At 28.9% G+C, this 14,313-nt stretch overlaps 2 protein-coding genes across 4 annotated transcripts; both read left to right on the top strand.

Moving 5' to 3' along the window:
- Nucleotides 1–441: 441 nt before the first annotated feature.
- On the top strand, nt 442–5,225 carry LOC145937324 (UDP-glycosyltransferase UGT5-like). 2 transcript variants are annotated; one of them, XM_083040309.1, is made up of 5 exons: nt 442–1,175; nt 2,661–3,080; nt 3,937–4,168; nt 4,236–4,461; nt 4,685–5,225. In XM_083040309.1, the coding sequence occupies exons 1-5, from the start codon at nt 771–773 to the stop codon at nt 4,965–4,967; spliced, it is 1,566 nt and encodes a 521-aa protein (XP_082896435.1). In that variant the 5' UTR covers nt 442–770; the 3' UTR covers nt 4,968–5,225. The 2 variants fall into 2 exon arrangements, with proteins under 2 accessions (XP_082896435.1, XP_082896434.1); XM_083040308.1 differs by having other exon boundaries at nt 4,218–4,461.
- Nucleotides 5,226–7,449: 2,224 nt separating this feature from the next.
- Nucleotides 7,450–14,207, top strand: LOC145937252 (UDP-glycosyltransferase UGT5-like). Of its 2 annotated transcripts, none has more exons than XM_083040186.1 (5): nt 7,450–8,189; nt 9,862–10,281; nt 12,722–12,953; nt 13,005–13,248; nt 13,491–14,207. In XM_083040186.1, the coding sequence occupies exons 1-5, from the start codon at nt 7,785–7,787 to the stop codon at nt 13,771–13,773; spliced, it is 1,584 nt and encodes a 527-aa protein (XP_082896312.1). In that variant the 5' UTR covers nt 7,450–7,784; the 3' UTR covers nt 13,774–14,207. The 2 variants fall into 2 exon arrangements, with proteins under 2 accessions (XP_082896312.1, XP_082896313.1); XM_083040187.1 differs by having other exon boundaries at nt 13,023–13,248; nt 13,491–14,202.
- Nucleotides 14,208–14,313: the final 106 nt, after the last annotated feature.

The raw sequence follows: 14,313 nt of genomic DNA, 5'->3' as shown, positions 1-14,313 counted from the left end.
AAATCTGAAAATGTTTTATATAAATTTATCTCGTTAAATAATTCAATAGCATTTATATCAGAACAATTTGTATTTTTGTTATAAAGTTTCGATTCTAAAGTTTTACATTGATTTAAAATAATATCAGAAGCATTTATCATACAGAAATTTGAAAGCGTGACTGTGACAATTAAGTTAATCGAATCGTTCTTCCAAAGAATTTAGAGCTACATCAATTATATAATTAAAAAACTCTATTGGCTCCTATCAAAATTTTGCGCCCCCCTAAATTTTGCGCCCTACGCTGGAGCGTATATTGCGTACTGCCTAGTAACGCCTCGTTTAAATGAAACGCATTTTCTCCCCACTATGTTATATATACATATAAGATAAATATAAGATTTAAATTTTAAATGATCACGTATTTGTATTTAGCACTATCAGTCTTATGTTATGTGTTCAGCAAGTTAGCAGACGTAGCATTACACAGCATAAATATATTTATATAATATTATTCTACAACATTATACTGTATATAATAATATTTACTCTACTAATTAAATAACTACTAATTAATTCACTCATCAAAAGAGAGTTTAAAATTAATTTAAGAGTGTTTGAAATTAATTTAAAGAACTATAAAAGTATTTTTTAAATAAATAATTAAATAAAATATAGTAAAATAGAATACAAATAATTTCAAATTTCAATAGAATTGTTTTCTAAAAGAACAGTTTATCATCAATTACTTCAAGTGCACCGAATTCAAATACATAAAAAGTGAGTAAAAAATGCAGATGCTGAAAGTCATTTTTCTTTGGTTGTTCTGCCTATCGGTATGCCATGGATATCGTTTGCTCGGATTCTTTCCTTATCATGGTAAGAGTCATTTTGTTATGTTCGAGCAACTGATGAAGGGCTTGGCCAGAAAAGGTCACCAGGTCGACGTAATTAGCCCTTTTCCATTAAAAAAATCTTATCCGAATTACAACGATATTGTGAACATTACACCGCCTCTAGTGTTTGTTAATAATATGTCATATGAATTCATGCAACTTTTGGTGGGCGCGAGTCCTGTGCACGCTGTTGCAACATTGGCAGGCAATGAGATTTGCGTAAATTTAGAAAATCCGACGATGCAAAAACTGGCACGTAATCCACCGAGAGATCCACCTTACGACGCGGTACTCATAGAAGTACGTGAGTAAAAATCTCGAATACATTGCCGTATTCTTGAATTGATTTCTTTAATTTACACTTAACAATAAGTAAAGAATCCTTTCATTAAAGCTACTCGTGAAAAAGTTATATTAAAATGTACTTTTTAATTCTTTTCTTAATAATCATATGTACTAAGCAAATTTTTTTTATTATGTACTATTTATTATGATCGCTTTTTCACCTCAATTGTAGTTTTTTTTTCAATATAAAAAATAACGTAAATAGAAATCAATTAAAGGATGGAACAATTGTAAGAATTAAAAATTATTTTTATGATTTTTTAAATTAGTTTTAATCCTTTTGCAATAAAATGTTATAATCAAATATGACGAAAGTATCTGTTGATTTTTTGTTATTCTTAATTTAATTTATGATTGATCATAATAGAATATAAATAATAAAAAGATAGCATATATCTAATACATAAAAGCATCTACATAAAAGATAACATACATCTACATTAAAGATTGAATATTATGCGCAAAAATATAGCGTGCAATCAGGGTTGGGCAGATATGTATCTTAAAGTATCTGAGATACGTATTTAGATATGTATCTTATTTAAATACAGTATTTAAATACCGAATAATCAAGTATCTTGAATTTTGTAATTAATTATTTAATCTAAATGTATCTTGTATTTAAATGTATTTATGTAATTACATTATTATCCCACGTATGAAAAAGGCGTTTATAAAATTTAATACTAGTCTATGTTCTTCTACGCTCCTGTAGAGAGACTGTTTTCTTCTACGGGATTTATACATTCGCCTACTCGTGACCTTCTATCTGACAAAATGTTTGAAACATTGGTATTTTTAAAAGGCAATAAGAATTACCAAAGTTATAGTTTGTAGTGATGATAAATAAATAGAGTATACTCTATGTATACTGTATTGAAAAACCTATACTTAAATTACTATAATATATGCTATTATATATAATATATAAATTATATAATATATGCTATTATATGTCTAATATTATTTTAATTATTATTATTTTATGAAGTTTAAAGTTAAAATAAATAAACTTATCTTTCAAAGTGCTGATTTTACTTTTGATTCTATTTTTATACAATTCTACTTTTAATATATAATCAGAAAATTTAAAGAATAATTGTATTTAAAAGTATTTATAAATGTATTTAAATACAATTAGTATTTAAATATATGTCAAAACCAAAGTATATAAATAGTATTTAAATATATATCAAAAAGTATCTTGTATCTTGTATTTAAATATTTTGTTTTGAAGTATCTGCCCAACCCTGCGTGCAATTATATCAAACACATAAAATATTAATTTATCGTGTTTGTTCTTTTATGTTATCAATACTTTCTTTCGTCGATGATATTTTGCACAAGTTTTTATCATTAATAATACTCGCTATACTGCATTAACTTTTACACTGTGATATCCCTCATGTTGTATGTTTTAAGATATGTGCCCCATGTTAGGTCTTTGGTGCTCACTGTTTCGGAATCTTTGCGCATTTGTGGAATGTTCCTTTGATCGGAGTAAGTACAACGTCGCTGTATCCGTGGCTACCACCATTAATCGCTCAACCAGAAAGTTTGGCTTTCGTGTCGAACAACTGTCTAAGCTTCACCGGTCGCATGAATTTTTGGCAACGTTTGTACAACACCCTCCACACGCTATATAACAAATTGTACTTTAATTATCTCACGAGAGTGCAAGATGAGATAATAAGGAAGAGCTTTGGATCTGACATGCCGGGCGTACGGGAATTGGGGTCCAAGGTGGCGTTGATCCTCATCAATTCCCACATCTCTCTAAATGGGATCCAGCCAAAGACACCTGCCGCTGTGGACGTGGGGGGACTGCATATCCAAGACGAGGACTTAACGTTGCGACCTGTAAGCCGGTTCTTTAGATCTATATATGAATCGTTTTCACTTTTTTAATGTGACACACGATAGTGATTTATACGATATTCGAGAAACTCCTTAGTTTATAATAGCTGCTCTAATAATACTTCGAAACATTTCATTAAAAAAGCAGTCAGCAATAGGCAAATTCTTTTGCGCAGTTTCTATATTTCTACGTGTATCTTCAAGAATTTAATTTCAAGGATCAATCTGTTGGCTTCTATCATCAGTGTTTCGAATGAATATGAAAATTAAAATTATCTGAAAAATAATATTTCAAAAGATCGATATATCATTGCACTGTGGCAGTCTGATACATTAAGTTGCCAATATGTTTATAAAACTTTTTCAACAGATTTATAATATTTAGTAGAGATACACACGTATTTAGTAGTTGTGTAGATTTACTAATTTTTTTATTTTACATTATTTACCAAGAATGAATACTTTTTTTTATAATAATTTATTTATTTTTATCTTTTTTTATCGTTTATGGTTAGATATTATTATTAGATCTCTTGTGAAACATTAAATTGAAAGAATCATTGATGAATAATGACAGGCGATAAATGTAATAAACATGATAATTATGTACATATATCATCTAATAACACTAAAAAATATTATATAATCTGTTCTTTTAATAAAAAAAAGTATTTAATGACTTAAACTAATAAAATTTGTTATAACTTACTGATGATAACACAAGTGACGCGAATTTAAGTAAAGTGTTAATACTGCTCTATTCTTTTTATTATTTATGCGAGATAAAAGTATAGAGCTTGAACAATGTATATATGTATATGTATATCAATTAATTTTGTATCAACAATTTTTTTCGCAGGATTTGGAGAAGTGGATAGACGATAGCAAAGATGGTTTCGTTTACTTCACCTTCGGCTCGATGGTAATGATTGAGACGTTTCCACGCGAGTTCCTGAATATATTTTACAGTTCCTTAGGCAAAATAGCACCCGTGCGTGTTTTAATGAAGGTACCGAGTCCGGAAAAACTGCCACCCGGTTTACCCGAAAATGTTTACACGTCACCTTGGATGCCGCAGATTAAAATATTGCGTAAGCGAGATTATGTAGAAATTATAAAATTGTCTAAAATTGTAAATAGCACAACTTACTGTCATAGAGCATCCTAAGATAAGAGCCTTCATTACTCATGGTGGACTCATGAGTACGCAGGAAGCGGTAACATATGGCGTCCCAATGATCGGTATACCACTCTTTGCCGATCAATTTATGAATATTGACGCGTACGTTGCTAGAAACGTTGCCGTAAAATTGGACCTTAAGAAAATGACGAAAAATGATATGGATGCGGCCTTAAACGCAGTCTTGTGGGATCCTTTATACAAGTGTGTACTCGTACAATGTTTTTCACTTAATAAAAACTAACATAAATTATTATTCTCACACAAATGAGAGAACATATCTATGCATATGCAGATGTGTAATATATACAATTCGTTTATAGCTAATATTGATTTATAGCTAATTATGCTTAAGTACAAATTCACTTTCGTTTTCAATGATAAATTATTTTTACGTAATATTTTTCTTCGAATTTCATTGTTTCAGAGAATCTGCTCGAAACCTGTCTCAAAGATTCCTCGATCGGCCGATGAACGCACTTGATACTGCCATTTATTGGATCGAATATGTTATTAAATACGGCAGCGATGCTTTGCGATCGCCAGCAATGGATTTGACCTGGTGGCAATTATCTCTCGTCGACGTGTTTGCTTTTCTTCTACTTTGTATAACAATTATTATTATCGTACTAGTATTTATCGTGCGTTTTTTGATGAAAATTATTAAGGACAATAATCACACTTTGTTACAATCAAAGAAAAGGAATTAATTAATCACATTTAATTTAGATAGATACATTTTATTTCCTACTTATTTAATTACACATTTAAGAAAGCAGCAGTTCTTTTTAAATTAATGTACTGTTAAATACGTAAGGACAAATAAAGAGAGAAATTGTATTTTTTATGAAATTGTAATACTTTTTCTCTCTCTACAGTCTCATTTATCAATCTGTTTTTTGATTTTACTAATTACAAATAAAAGTAATTACTGCGAGTATTTTAAATAAATCTTTTGGAACGGTGGGAAACGTGAATATATATTTTGTAATCTAAATGTCTCATTCTAATTATAATATACTGATATTATATACCTTGAAAAAAACAAACTAAATATGTATATTAATTCAAAAATAAAAACACTTTACTCATTCTATTTATTGGCAATTAATACGTATAAAAAGACATAATTATATAACTCTAAATAAATACATTGTGTTGCATAATACGAATTAAAGAGATTTGTACCTTTGAAATTATCAATTTATTAAAATATTAATTATGATAATAATAAATACAACAATGCAGAAACGTTGAATTACAAAGAACTTTAATAGGATAGTAACATTAAAGTAATGGTTCGAAATTATAAAAATATTGTACAGAAAATTTTAATAGTATAAAATTTTATTTGTTAATTACACATTATATAAATTAATCCACTACTATTTAAAAGAAATGGAAGAAACTAGTCTTTTATCCCCCAACCTTACAAATTTTATTATGCCTTTCAAATTAAAATCTTAAAATATTAAGTTTATGTAAAGCTGCAGAGAGCACATCATTAAAGCTTTCGCTTATCATTATGATGATGAAACACGTTACAAAAGTAATCGATAGTTTAAAACTTTCTCTATAGATTGCCCGAGATGATGCATTAATCAAAATGACATTATGACATTATTTGAAATAATCATATTGTATTTTACATTTATGAATTTCATACTAAAGCAAGTAAATAGATAAGTACAGTAGTGCCCGGAGGTGTTACAACTGTCTTAGGCGCCCCTACGCTAGGATTTGTTCGCGCGCCCTAGTGCAAAGCTGCAAAAGTAAATAAAAAATAATTTTAAAAATTCCTGCTTTTAGCGCTACCCAGAACCACGACACAGTATAAGTATACACAGTAGCGACACTTCTTTGTTCTATTGCGCGACCAATTTCCAGTACGCATGCGTCGGTCGTACATTTGAAGATATGGCTGCGCCCATATGTACGATATTATGACATTAATAACCTGTAAGGATCTGTATTATAATCCGTTTTTGATCATCCGAAAAGGTGTATGATATTAAAAATATTTATTTTTAATGTATAAATTAACATTCTATTTATTTATTTATATAAAAACTAACTTTACATTTTACTCTGAGCATTCAAATTTAAGCGGTGTACAATTTTCAATGTGGCGATGGATCATGTGACTTGGGACAACTATTGTACATCAAAGGTGCCGACAGCTCACTGTCGCTACTGTGTATACTTATACTGTGACCACGACGTGGTAGGACGTAGCAGAGGATGATAGTTGCATTTTTTTTGTTTTTTTATATTTTTTATTTTTTTTATATTTTTTGTTTTTAAATTTTTATTTATATTTTTTATTTTTTTTATTTTAATATTATTTTTATATTTATTTTAATATTGTTAAAGGTATTAATAGAATATATTTTGTATCTTATTTTTTAATAATATATTTTGTAAAAATGAGGAAAAAAGGCAATTTAAATATCATGTTTTCTGGCTTTAGCCTTTGCGAATATTTCTATGACATCTTTGTAATCGAGGTTGTTGACCAATTCATTTTCGATTAATAGGATTCTAAATCGGATAAACGCGTCTGCGACATTGTTCTTCTTTAATAATTTTTGATTAATTAATTTTGAAAAACTTGCCTCATCAGTTGCCACAGATATCGGCATAGTTAATAATATCCGAAAAGCTATTGTTAAATTGAGAAATATTTCCAGTAAACCATTTTGAGCTAAAATTTATTTAAAATATTAATTGGGAATTGCGAGATGTTTTGTTGTAAATCTGAAAATGTTTTATATAAATTTATCTCGTTAAATAATTCAATAGCATTTATATCAGAACAATTTGTATTTTTGTTATAAAGTTTCGATTCTAAAGTTTTACATTGATTTAAAGTAATATCAGAAGCATTTATCATACAGAAATTTGAAAGCGTGACTGTGACAATTAAGTTGATCGAATCGTTCTTCCAAAGAATTTAGAGATACATCAATTATATAATTAAAAAACTCTATTGGCTCCTATTAAAATTTTGCGCCCCCCTAAATTTTGCGCCCTACGCTGGAGCGTATATTGCGTACTGCCTAGTAACGCCTAGTGCCTTTCGTTTAAATGAAACGCATTTCTCCCCACTATGTTATATATATAAGATAAATATAAGATTTAAATTTTAAATGATCACGTATCTGTATTTAGCACTATCAGTCTTATGTCATGTGTTCAGCAAGTTAGCAGACGTAGCATTACACAGCATAAATATATTTATATAATATTATTCTACAACATTATACTGTATATAATAATAATTACTCTACTAATTAAATAACTACTAATTAATTCACCCATCAAAAGAGAGTTTAAAATTAATTTAAGAGTGCTTGAAATTAATTTAAAGAACTATAAAAGTATTTTTTAAATAAATAATTAAATAAAATATAGTAAAATAGAATACAAATAATTTCAAATTTCAATAGAATTGTTTTCTAAAAGAACAGTTTATCATCAATTACTTCAAGTGCACCGAATTCAAATACATAAAAAGTGAGTAAAAAATGCAGATGCTGAAAGTCATTTTTCTTTGGTTGTTCTGCCTATCGGTATGCCATGGATATCGTTTGCTCGGACTCTTTCCTTATCATGGTAAGAGCCACTTCGTTATGTTCGAGCAATTGATGAAAGGCTTGGCCAGGAAGGGTCATCAGGTCGACGTGATAAGCTCCTTTCCGTTGAAAAAACCTTATCCAAATTACAACGATATTGTGAAGCTCGCACCGTCTATAGCATTAATGAACAATGTGTCGTACGAAGTCATGCAAGTTTTGTTGGTCACAAATCCAATACGTACTGTTGCAACAATAGCGGGCAATGATATTTGCATGCATTTGGAAAATCCGGCGATACAAGAGCTGGCGCATAATCCATCGAAAGATCCACCTTATGATGCGGTACTCGTGGAAGTGAGTAAAAATCTAGTATTACATAGTGTCGTATTCCTTCCTTGAATTCATATATATAGGTAAAAATCTGTTTATTAATGTCAACGAGAATATAAAACTATTGCTTAATTTTTTTTTTATAATGTTATATTCAAACAAAACAAATTTTTTTAATACTTTGTTCTATTTTTATGATCGATTGCTTATCGTAATTGTGGTTTGTTTCTTATTATAAAAAATAACGCAAATAAAAATTAGTTAAAAGTACCGAAGATACGAAGATAAGATTAGTTATAACAACTGTAAAAATTAAAAATATTTTTATGATTAGCTTTAATTTGATTTAATCTTTTGCAATAAGATGTTATATAATCAAATATTGATAATAATATTTTTGTTGATTTTTAATTATTTACTTTATGATTTGTCATAATGGGATATAAATAAACAAAAAATATATATATATTAATATTTAAAATTTAAATATAAAATAACGCATACACAAGTGCTATTTAGAAAAATGTCAGCAAATATACATGAATCAGTAATAGAGTATTAATGTAAAAATTCATTAATCATACAACAGAGTAAAATAAGCTAAAATAGAATACAACGGATAATAAAATTCTATAAATAAAATGTTTAAATTAATAAAGCAAAAAGAGCTGGCAATTAGAATCTGTAATTAACAATTATAACTTAATAATGCTGAAGAAAACTAAATGTATTTTTAATTTTTTTATTTGCTAAATATATGTAATGAACCAATCACTTGCTCAAGAAAGAGTCTACATCTACATTAAAAACCGATATTATGTGTAAAAAACATATAAATATATTACACACACAAGCATATAAAATACATATAAATATATCTTGTGTGTTTGTACTTGTAAATTTCGATACTTTTTTTTTACGATTTTGTATGGAATATGGATATGCAATATTTTTTAAAAATATAGCTCTGAGAATTGTTATAAATATATTTTCGCGTATAAATTTTTCTTTCTTTTTAAATTTGCAATCGAGTTCTTAATTAATAGCCAATCATGTTTGTGATATAAGAAATTAATTTTTTTAAATTTCTTTTTTTAAATGCTGTAAGATATCACATGACAAATGATTGATATGATAAAGACGATATCGATGATATGACAATATCATGTAATATATGTAAAACTATCGACTATCAATGGTCTTTGATAATATTGCCTTATTTTGCATATAATGAATAAAATTCTTTTTACGTTTAAAGACAGAAGAAAGTTTATTTATCACAAATATTGTAAATCATCAACTTGTTCTAGCAATATGTAAATCTCTCTGCAATTATCTAATAAGAATTACAATAAACAAATTAGATATAAATTAATTTAAATGTTTCTCTCGTTTCTTTATCCAATTTCTTTAAAAATCGCGTAAAAAGCCCGGAATTGCATTTTAAATAAGATTGAACGACTCTTTTTCTGTCTAAAATCGAAGCAATTAATAATCACTACATCAAAACAAATGACAATCTTGTTTCAGTTAATAAATATTAATACTTCGAGAATTATATTTGAATATTATTTTTACTTCGATAAATATTTTGCACAAGTTACTCTCACTAATAATATTCACTAAACTGCATTAACTTTTACAACTTGATATTCTTTATATTATATATTATAAAAGATATGTGCCCCCATGTTAGGTCTTTGGTGCTCACTGTTTCGGAATCTTCGCGCACTTATGGAACATTCCTTTGATCGCAGTAACCACAGCTACGTTATATCCATGGATGCCACCAATGATTGCTCAACCAGAAAGTTTGGCTTTCGTGCCGAACAACTGTCTAAGCTTCATTGGTCCCATGAATTTTTGGCAACGTTTGTACAACACGCTGCATACGCTATATAACAAGTTGTATTTCAATTATCTTACGAGAGTGCAAGATGAGATAATAAGGAAGAACTTTGGATCTGACATGCCGGGCGTACGGGAATTGGAGTCCAAGGTGGCGTTGATCCTCATCAATTCCCACATCTCTCTAAGTGGGATCCAGCCAAAGACACCTGCCGCTGTGGACGTGGGGGGACTGCATATCCAAGACGAGGACTTAACGTTGAGACCTGTAAGCCGGTCCTTTCGATCTATATATGAATCGTTTTCACTTTTTCAATGTAACACGATAGCGATTCGCACGATGCTAAAGACACTTCTTAATTCTTTATAGCCACGTTAATAATATTTAATAACATCCCTTTATAAAAAAAGGCATGTTAAGTCGATTCTTGAATGTCTCGAAGTATTGTTGCTTCTTTTCCGCAATGCTAATTAGCTGTCTCAATTCGCGTTGTGCGTTATATTCGTAGCATCGAGATTATCAACTGATAACTGTCAAAAATATTAACAGAGTTTTAAATATTGTAACATATTATTTAAAACATATCATTATTTTATTTAATTTTATTTTGGACTAACTGTCAAACTACTAACTCCGCGATGACAACCTCTCGATGCTATGAATATAACGTACAACGCAAATCGAGGCAGCTAATCAACATCGCGAAAAAGAGGCAACAATACTTGCGATAGTCGATTTAACATGCCTTTTTAGAAAGGGTCTAGAACGATACAAGCGCGATTCCTCAATTTTATGGTAAAGAGAATGATACAGAAATCAGCTGATTACTGTCAAAAAGTATTAATCGTTTAAAGTACTCTATAACATTTTATTTAAAACATACTATTATTTTAATTTTTATAACACAATATTATTATTTTAAAATTTAATTATAACAAATTAACGCTTTAATCAGCTGCATGTCAAAAATATTAATAAAGTGTTAATTTGCTACTTAAATTTTAAAATAATAATATGTTAAAAATATTAAAATAATAATATGTTGTAAATAATACGTTATATATAATACTTTATCCTCGATTAATATTTTTTGACAAAAAACAGCTGATAACAATGAAAAATATTAACCGAGTGTAAAGTAATTTCTATAAAAAAATATTAATAAATCCTTTCGTCAATAAAATCATAATTAATTTTGACGTTGTGATTATCTCGATTATCAAAAGATTCTTATAGAAAATTCTACTTTTTTTGTTTGCACTTTTTGTTTTAGACTTAAATATTGAATTTTTATGCATAATTAATTGCATAATTAATTAATATATATTTTTTTATGCGTTGATTACAATACATGCATGAAAATATGTGAATTAATTATATAATGCATAAAAATTTATTATTTAAATCTTTAACAGAGAACAAAAAAAAATAGAATTATCTGCAAGAATCTTTCGATCAAAATATCTGCGCTTCTATCAGATTCGCGCGTCTGTATATACATATCCATTACGCTGCACGTCTCGCGCGAGACTGACCGCAAGACTCTGAGCAGCGGTATCGCCAAACGCAGCCTATACGTCCGCCACGCTGCGCGTCTCGCGCGAGACTGACGATTAGTCTCGCAATCGCAACGTCTCGAGAATCGAGAATCAGTCTCGCGCGAGACGCGCAGCGTGGCGGATGTGTGGGGTGTACTTGGCGACATCGCTGCTCAGAGTCTTGCGGTCAGTTTGGCGCGAGACATGCAGCGTGGTGGATGTGAACAAGACGCGTGAATCTAATGAAAGCGCAGATATTTTGATCGAAAGATTCTTGTAGAAAATTCTATTTTTTTTGTTCTCTGTTAAAGATTTAAATAATAAATTTGTATGAATTGCATAATTAATTCACATATTTTAATGCATGTATTTGCAATCAACGCATAAAAAAATATATTAATTAATTATGCAATACAATAAAAATTTAGTATTTATATCTTGAACAGAAAGTGTGAACAAAAAAATAGAATTTTCTACAAGAATCTTTTGATAATCGAGATAACCACAGAGAGAATCACAACATCGAGACTAATTACGATTATATTGACGAAAAGATTTATTAATATTTTTTGAAAGAAATTAGCTACTTTAAACTTGGTTATTATTTTTGACAGTTATCAGCTGATTTCTGTCAAAAAATATTAATCAAAAATAAAGTATTATCAACATTATTACTTTAATTTTTATAACATATTATTACTTTGAAATTTAATTAGCAAATTAATGTTTTAGTAATATTTTTTGAAAAAAATCAGCTGATTAAAGGGTCAATTTTTTAATTAAATTTTTAAATAATAATATGTTGTAAAATTTAAATTATAATTTGTTTTAAATAATATGATGTTATGGTACTTTAAACTCGATTAATATTTTTTGACAGTTATCAGTTGATTCTGTCAAAAAAATATTATTATTTTAATAATATTATTCTTTTTTTAATATAAAATCGAAGAATGGCGCGCGCGTAGCGCGCGCTTATGTTGTTCTAGTTTTATTAAAAAATGCGTTAAAAAAACAGAAAAATGCTAATTCTTTTTGCATAGGTTTTATATTTGTGCATTTCAGAAAATAGAACCTCAAAAATCAACCTATAATAATGTAAAAATGTACAGCGTAAACAAATTTTTGTACATCAATTAATATTTCGCGTCCACAATTTTTTTTCGCAGGATTTGGAGAAGTGGATAAACGATGGCGAAAACAGTTTTGTCTATTTCACTTTCGGCTCGATGGTAATGATTGAGACGTTTCCACGCGAATTCCTGAATATAATTTACTCTTCCTTAGGCAAAATAACACCCATGCGTGTTTTAATGAAAGTACCGAGTCCGGAGAAACTGCCACCCGGTTTACCCGAAAATGTTTATACGTCACCTTGGATGCCGCAGATTAAAATATTGCGTAAGCGAGATTATTTTGTAGAAATTATAAAATTGTCTAAAATGTAAATAGCACAACATACTGTCATAGAGCATCCTAAGATAAGAGCCTTCATTACTCATGGTGGACTCATGAGTACGCAGGAAGCGATTACATACGGCGTCCCAATGATCGGTATACCACTCTTTGCCGATCAATTTATGAATATTGACGCGTGCGTTGCCAAAAACATTGCCGTAAAATTAGACCTTAATAAAATGACGGAAAAAGACATGGACGCGGCCTTAAACGCAGTCTTGTGGAATCCAATGTACAAGTACGTACTCGTACAATGTTTCTTACTTAACAAAAACTAACATAAATTATTCACACGAATGAGAGAATATATCTATGCATATGTAGATGTGTGATATATAGAATTCATGATTCAGATAATTAGATTTAAGTGTAGTAAAAATTCAACTGTTACCTTGGATTTGCAAATCTTTTATCAATTTTTCGTTTTCAATGATAAATTAACTCTTAGCTAATAATTTTCTTTGAATTTCTTCGTTTCAGAGAATCTGCTCGAAACCTGTCTCAAAGATTCCTTGATCGGCCGATGAACGCACTTAATACTGCCATTTATTGGATCGAATATGTTATTAAATACGGCAGCGATGCTTTGCGATCGCCAGCAATGGATTTGACCTGGTGGCAATTATCTCTCGTCGATGTGTTTGCCTTTCTTCTGCTTTGTATAACAATTATTATCATCGTACTAGTATTCATCATACGTTTTTTGTTGAAAATAATTATTGGCAATAATAATACTTTGTTACAATCAAAAAAAAGAAATTAATTAACCAGATTAAATTTAGGTATACATATGTGTTTTTTATTTAATACATTACACACTTTTAGAAAACAACAGTTATATTTTTAATAATATACTGTTGAATAATAAAGGATGAATAAAGAGAAATTGTATTTTTTATGAAATTGTAATAATTTTTCTTTATAGTTTTCTAGCAATCGTGTTATACCATGATGTACTTTAATGTTAAATTATACTCACAATCTGAATCTAAGTCTTTGTAATCAAATGATAATTTTGGCAGCATGCGATAAAAGATTTGTGTGCATGACGGTACCAAAGCGTATAGGTAATATAATAAAGTCATTGTACTTATATTTATATATCTGTTTTTTTTCGATCCTACTAATTAGTAATAACAAGTATTTTAAATAAATCTTTTGAAACTGTAACAAACATGAGTACATACCTTGTAATCGATATGCCTTATTTTATAATACACTGATGTTATCTTCATAAAAAGACAAATTAAATATATTAATCTAAAAATAAGAACAATTTGTTCTTTCTATTTATTGGCAATTT

The sequence above is a fragment of the Prenolepis imparis genome, unplaced genomic scaffold (genome assembly GCF_030444845.1).
Source record: "Prenolepis imparis isolate NDT839.2.m4 unplaced genomic scaffold, iyPreImpa1.0 SCAF_6, whole genome shotgun sequence".
Lineage (NCBI taxonomy): Eukaryota > Metazoa > Arthropoda > Insecta > Hymenoptera > Formicidae > Prenolepis > Prenolepis imparis.
The sequence above is the reverse complement of the archived record's forward strand: the minus strand, read 5'-3'. Positions and strand labels throughout refer to the sequence as shown.

What these genes read in the sequence shown, in the direction of transcription:
- LOC145937324 (XM_083040308.1), top strand. Translation starts at nt 771, where the DNA reads ATGCAGATGCTGAAAGTCATTTTTCTTTGGTTGTTCTGCCTATCGGTA. An exon ending in AGGACTTAACGTTGCGACCT is followed by an intron (nt 3,081 to 3,936) that starts GTAAGCCGGTTC and finishes TTTTTTTCGCAG; the next exon opens with GATTTGGAGAAGTGGATAGA. An exon ending in GCCGCAGATTAAAATATTGC is followed by an intron (nt 4,169 to 4,217) that starts GTAAGCGAGATT and finishes AATTGTAAATAG; the next exon opens with CACAACTTACTGTCATAGAG.
- LOC145937252 (XM_083040186.1), top strand. Translation starts at nt 7,785, where the DNA reads ATGCAGATGCTGAAAGTCATTTTTCTTTGGTTGTTCTGCCTATCGGTA. An exon ending in ATGATGCGGTACTCGTGGAA is followed by an intron (nt 8,190 to 9,861) that starts GTGAGTAAAAAT and finishes CCCCCATGTTAG; the next exon opens with GTCTTTGGTGCTCACTGTTT. An exon ending in GCCGCAGATTAAAATATTGC is followed by an intron (nt 12,954 to 13,004) that starts GTAAGCGAGATT and finishes AAATGTAAATAG; the next exon opens with CACAACATACTGTCATAGAG.